At 45.4% G+C, this 6,777-nt stretch overlaps 1 protein-coding gene across 1 annotated transcript; it reads left to right on the forward strand.

Moving 5' to 3' along the window:
- The first annotated feature begins 1,177 nt into the window (after nucleotides 1-1,177).
- Nucleotides 1,178-2,125, forward strand: LOC117872990 (olfactory receptor 52E4-like). The gene has a single exon (XM_034761940.1). The coding sequence runs from the start codon at nucleotides 1,178-1,180 to the stop codon at nucleotides 2,123-2,125; it is 948 nt and encodes a 315-aa protein (XP_034617831.1).
- The last annotated feature ends 4,652 nt before the right edge of the window (nucleotides 2,126-6,777 follow it).

Below are 6,777 nucleotides of genomic sequence, written 5' to 3' on the forward strand. Positions count from 1 at the left end.
TTTTCTGATCCATAGCCCTGCCATACATGGAGTTTTCCCTGATGTCTTAACATCCCTTATCAATTTTCATAACTTCAAGTTTTTATTCTTGGCTATTTTGCCTTTTTCCTCTTTGTTACTTATTGCTCCCCCTTCCCCCAATTGCTGCCCTCACTTTACCTCTGAATTGGGTGTTTACCCAAAGTTGTTCACTTTGTTGACTGTGGAATCATGATTTTCTGCTATCTAATAAAGTGTTGTCAAAAAAATACCAATTTTCATTCATATTTTTCTGTCTAAATTTTTCCTCTCAATCAGTTTTGCTGACAAATTTCCTCAGCTATGGAAAATTAGTATGTGATATGCATAGGTACTAAGTGTCTATACATATTAAAGGTTGGGAACTGCCATTTGAATTTAAATCAGTTTCGTTTTTAATTTTCCTCTCCTATATCATATGCTTTCTTCTTTGTCTCTTGAGTAAACTAAAGAGTCCCGGAACTCTATATGTTTGCATATAGCAGCCTCCCCCATTCTCAGAGCCTGTCTTGGAAATCCATTTTATATGTGGTATATCCTTAATATATGACAAAAACTGAACACATATCCCAAACATGTTATTCTCCATCCCACATCTTAGGGATCTGAGCATTTCTTTTGTTTTGTCCAGTGCTGCGAATGAGCAGGTGTTTCTCTTGAGCTGCTATCAATGGTGCCCAGGTCTTTCCCCTGAGGTACGTTCTAGTTGGGATGTTTCTCCCAGCACATGTCTTCCCAAAAGTGATTTTTTTTTTTGATTCTCAGACTTCGAGTAACTGGATGAATGGGGACTTCCCAACAGTACAGACTCCCTATCCTGGCTCTCATTAACCAGTGATGGAAGTAGCTGCTGGTGCCTCTTAAGATTCCCTCACCACAAAGTGTAGGAAATATTAATCCAGGAAGCACCACAAAATATGGAATTGGATTTAGTAGGGTCATTGTTCATAATTATTTTCTCTGAATAATGAAAATGTCATTTTTCAGTGTGAGAACAGCCTCCACTAGTGCATGTTCTGTCTCATATTAATGTTGTTTTTCCATTCAGGCATTTCTACTGCAACCATCACCCGAAACCCTGGAAAGGGGTCAGGGGAACATACAGCATATGAAGAAGACATCCTTATGCCTCAGAGTTGGACAACTTCTCCCCTAATCCATGCCAGATTCCAACACAACAGACTTCACAAACCCCTCCACCTTCATCCTGCTGGGCATTCCTGGCCTAGAGGAAGCCCATATCTGGATCTCCATTCCCTTCTGCACCATGTACACCATAGCTGTGTTGGGGAACTTCACTATCCTGTTCATCGTGAAGAAGGAGCCGAGCCTCCACGGGCCAATGTTCTATTTCCTGTGCATGCTGGCCGTCACCGACCTGGTCATGTCCACATCCACCGTACCCAAAATGCTGAGCATCTTCTGGTTCAATTCCAGGGAGATCAGTTTCAGTGCCTGCCTCACCCAGATGTACTTTGTTCACTCCTTCTCAACGATGGAGTCTGGAATCCTCGTGGCTATGGCTTTTGATCGCTATGTGGCCATCTGCAATCCTCTGAGATATTCCACAACCTTGACAAACCCTGTTGTGGCCAAGATAGGCCTGGCGGTGGTGCTGCGCAGTGGCATACTCACATTACCCTATCCCTTCCTGGCGAGGCGGTGGCCGTATTGTAGAACCAACATCATCCCCCACTCCTATTGTGGGCATATAGCTGTGGTGAAGCTGGCCTGCACTGACATCCGCATCAGTAGTTACTATGGCCTGTTTAATCTTTTCTTTGAGATCGGAATGGACGTGTTTTTTATCGCCGTGTCCTATACTCTGATCCTCCGGGCCATCTTCCGCCTCCCCACAAAAGATGCCCGGCTCAAAACTTTTGGGACCTGCATCTCTCATCTTTGTGCCATCTTAGCTTTGTACATCCCAGATTTATTCTCCTCTCTCACACAGCGGTTTGGCCACAATGTGCCACTGCGTTTGCGCGTTCTCATTGCCAGTATGTACCTGCTGATGCCCCCCATGCTACACCCCGTCATTTATGGGGTGAGGACCAAACAGATCCGGGGCAGGCTGATCCAGCTCTTTACTCATAAAGAGACCTAAATGTTTTCTCCTTGTTCTCTTGCTGTCAGATTGAGCTCTGTGTAGAGCTGGCTGGTGCATGGCAGTGGGGCCTCTTCCCTGAATCACTTACTGGAGAGACAGAGAGACATTAAACCCTTCCCTGTCCTTACTCTGCTGTGTCAATGTGTTGAACTGGGGAGTCAATCTGTGTACACTACACTGGGTTGCCACCTTTCTAATTGCTGATAGCTGGATCCCTGAAATTACAATCTTGCCCCATCTCTTCCGTCAAGTCTCGACCCTGCAGTGTGTCTTCTCCCCATGCCCTGCCCTTGTCACTTGATCCTGTCTTCCCCTCCCCTTGTCAACTGTGTTCCAGTCATGTCTAAAACAAATATGTTCTCACATCTTATGGCAAGTCACTTAATGGGCACTGCTTTATATTAACATTTTAATGTTTATCCTTACTTTGTTACTAACACTGTGGAAAGAGAGAACCCATCAGGACTCCTGGGACCTGTCTCAGCTCTGGGAGGGGAGTGGGGATATAGTGGGTTACAGCAGGAGGCAGATACATCTGGGGTCTAAATAAAAAGATCAGAATGGCCATACTGGGTAAAACCAATGGTCCATGTAGACCAGTATCCTGTCTTCCAACAGTGCCCATTGCCAGGTGCTTCAGAGGCAAGGAACAGAAGATGGGAATCCTATTCTGATTCATGTGAACCAGCTTGGTAGAATGGGGCAGAAGCCTTGAGCCCAGGCTGCCTCAGCTTCACCTGGCAGAAGTTCAAGTCTCCAGGCCTGAAGGAATCTCCGAGGGAGGGGAAGAGCCCAGGCCACTCCGGCTGGAGCAGCAGCAGAAGCCCTCAGTTCAGGTAGCCCCGACCCCTAGCCACAGACACAGAATGGAGGCAGGAGGGGAGGGATGAGAGAAGCCCTACTCATTTTGACCTTGTGCGTGAAGACAGAGGCAAAAAAATCATTGAGTACATTTCCACATTCTCGGTCACTAGATTGCCTCCCTCATTCAGTAAGGGGCCCACACTTTCCTTGATTTTCTTCTTGTTGCTAACATACCTGTAGAAACCCTTCTTGTTACTCTTAACATCTCTTGCTAACTGCAACTCCAAGTGTGATTTGGCCTTCCTGATTTCACTCCTGCATGCCTGAGCAATATTTTTATACTCCTCCCTGGTCATTTGTCCAATCTTCCACTTCTTGTAAGCTTCTTTTTTGCGTTTAAGATCAGCAAGGATTTCACTGTTTAGCCAAGCTGGTCACCTGCCATATTTACTATTCTTTCTACACATCGGGATGGTTTGTTCCTGCAACCGCAATAAGGATTCTTTAAAATACAGCCAGCTCTCCTGGACCCCTTTGCCCTTCATGTTATTCTCCCAGGGGATCCTGCCCATCTGTTCCCTGAGGGAGTCAAAGTCCACATCATGGGTCCACTACCCCGTCTCCCACTGTGCTATGGGATGAGCTTCACCATGTTCTGGTGGACACCTGTCATTTCAAGGGTAAGGTGATGGTCCCTCTCCAGCATTGGGGAGACTTCCATCTTGTCCTTTTAGCCATGAGAACTGTTTTGGGGGAGTGTAGGGTAACCGGGAGGTAGGAGATCCTGGTCTATCTGTGGGCCTGCAACTTCTGTGACAAGCCTTTCAGGTTCATCAGTGTTACGATATAGATATTCAGGCCTGTCTACAAAGGCCTATACTTTAAGCATGTAGGTGTATTCTTATCATTTAGCTAGTTATAGAGGTATAAAAGAGAGAATCTAAATCACTGTCTGCCGGTGTAAGGGCTTTTTCTCCCTGTGACAGTCTGAGGCCCTGTTCTCAGGATAAGGCCTTCGGCTAAGTGTCAGAGGCAGCCATAAGCAGGGAAGTGTATGGTCGCATTCCAATCTAGTCACATTGAAATAAGGTGCTAAGGGTTCAGGCCCTGCCTCTAGCTCTAGGTCTCTAGGCCCACTCTCGTGGTGCAGCTTCCATTCTAGTGCCTCCCTTTGGGAGCAGAAACCTGCACACCAATCACCAAGGCCCTGAGGCTAGCTTTGGCTCGGCTCCTCCATACTCCCCAATTGCTTCAGCCCACTCTTCCCAGAGCTCCCCCTGGAGCGCATGCTGTTTCCAGTTTCTCCTCTTTGGGTCACATGATCGCTAAACCAAACAGCTCCAGGCCTTGCAAAAGGGGTTGAGTGACACAGGACAGAGTTAAGAAACTTGCTGGCTATTGACCCAGATTCACCTTTTAGAGACAGGTTGGAAAAGTATGTAAATGGTAATTAGAACCATTCCATTCTTGATAGGCTAGAGCTTTTGTATTATTAAAGAACTGGAAGAAGTTACTGATTCTAGTAGTCAATATTTACTGACAGCTTGTTACAGTTTAACAGTGTGACCAAAGGATTTCTGTTTAGAGCTGTATTGAGTTAATTCATACATGAAAAGGAAATATTATTAGATGGAACATGGGTGCAATAATATCATTTTCTATACGTCTCTTTAAAGTTTCTGGCGAACTCTCTATAAACTGCTCAATGGATAATAACCTTATGTTAATCCAGGTAGTTAATTACCAGTGTTGTTTAGGAAATAGAAGGTTACTTCAAAACCCTATTGTTCACCCAAGGACTGTTGTGCTGCCCAGGAACTGTAAGCATCATCAGAGGAAGCTTGAGTCACAAATTCTGGTCTGCAGTTACACCCTGGACCAACCTGATAATGAATATTTCAACATTGGTCTATAATCTCTTAACTAGTTCTGAGAAAATTCTGTGGAACTCTGAAGCCAGCCATCTCTACTATGAAAGTGACTTAAAAACTCTAATCATGTCTCTATGTTTAATTCTCTTTTAAACAATACTCTCTCTTTTTAAATAAATCTTAGTTTAGTTAATAAGAATGGGCTCTAAGTGAGTATTTGGGTAATATCTGAAATATTCATTCACCTGGGCAGTGATGTGCAGAATCCTTTGGGATTGGTAGAGCTTTATTATATGATGAATAAGATTTTCAATAATCATCATCATACCTGACTTGACTGTCTGGGTGGATGCCCAAGGCTGGGTTGCTCTAAGGTAGGGGTCTCAAACATGATTTATTTTCTGCAGCCTGCCATGGGTGCCGACTCCACCGGCAGCCATGCTCCCCTCACCCCCCACCCCGTCCGCCATGACCAACTCCCCACACTCCCTCCTCCTATTCCAACCCGTTCCCGAAATCTCCACCCCAGCCCTGCCTCTTCTCCACCTCCCCCCCGAGTGCACTGTGTCCCCGCCCCTCCACCAACCTCCCAGTGCTTACCGCTGCCAAACAGGTTTTTGGTGGGATGGAGGGATGAGGAGCAGGGAGGCAGCGCTCTGAGGGAAAAAAGCAGTGAAGAGGCGGAACTGGGGTGGGGATTTGGGGGAAGGGGTTGCAATAGGGGCAGGGATCAGGTGGAGTGGGAGGGAGCACTTTGGGGAAGGGGTTGGAATGGGGGCAGAGAAGGTGTGGGAAGAGGCGGGGAATGGGCGGGGCCTCATGGAAGGGGTGGAGTGGGGGCGGGGCCAGTGGCAGAGTGGTTTCTTTTGTATCTTTGTATGAAAAGGTATCAGTGATGTGGCCCGCCGGCCAATGTACTAGTTCTCATGTGGCCCTTGTGGTGATTTGAGTTTGAGATCCCTGCATTAAGGGAACTGTGTAAAGCATTGTGAAAACTGTTTTTTGCAGCCTTTGTAAATCCAAGTATTAGAATAAACACCTGTTTTGGGGGTTGTAAGCCCCTTTCTTTGCAGTTTGCCCTAATTGAGAAATCTCAGAGTGAGCCCCTCTGGAACACCATTCACAGGTTGCTAAAACAATTCCTCTACTTTAGACAACAGAACAGATATCCAGATCCAGGTAAACACAACATCTGCACACCATTTCCTTCCTCAGTGAACTTAAGGACAGCCATGTTGGGTTAGACCAAAGGTCCATCTAGCCCAGTATCCTGTCTTCCAACAGTGGCCAATTTCAGATGCTTCAGAGGGAATGAACAGAACAGATAATTATCAAGTGATCCATTCCCCATCACCCTTTCCCAGCTTCCAGCAAAGAGAGGCTAGGGACATCATCCCTGCATATCCTGGCTAATAGTCATTGATGGACCAATCCTCCATGAATTCTTCTAGCTCTTTTTGAAATATGTAATAGTCTTGGCCTTCACAACATCCTCTGGCAAATAGCTTCACAGGTTGACTGTGTGTTCTGTGAAGAAATATTTCATTTTGTTTGTTGAAACCGCTGCCAATTAATTTCATTGGGTGACCCTTATTTTTTGTCTTGTGAGAAGTAAATAACACTTCCTTATTTATGTTCTCCACACCATTCATGATTTTATAGACCTTTCTCATATACCCCCCTTAGTCATCTCTTCCCCAAGTTGAAAAGACATATTCTTATAAATCTCTACTCATGTGGAAGCTGTTCCGTACCCATAATCATTCTTGTTGCCCTTTTCCATAACTTTTTCAATTCCAACATATCTTTTTGAGATGGGATGACCAGATCTGCAGGCAGCAGTTTAGGTGTGGGCGTACCATGGATTTATACAGAAGAAATATGATATTTTCAGTCGTATTATGTTTCCCTTTCTAACTGATTCCCTGCTGCACATTGAATGGATGTTTTCAGAGAACTATACATAATGACACC

Source organism: Trachemys scripta, chromosome 1 (assembly GCF_013100865.1).
Source record: "Trachemys scripta elegans isolate TJP31775 chromosome 1, CAS_Tse_1.0, whole genome shotgun sequence".
Lineage (NCBI taxonomy): Eukaryota > Metazoa > Chordata > Testudines > Emydidae > Trachemys > Trachemys scripta.

What these genes read in the sequence shown, in the direction of transcription:
- LOC117872990 (XM_034761940.1), top strand. Translation starts at nt 1,178, where the DNA reads ATGCCAGATTCCAACACAACAGACTTCACAAACCCCTCCACCTTCATC.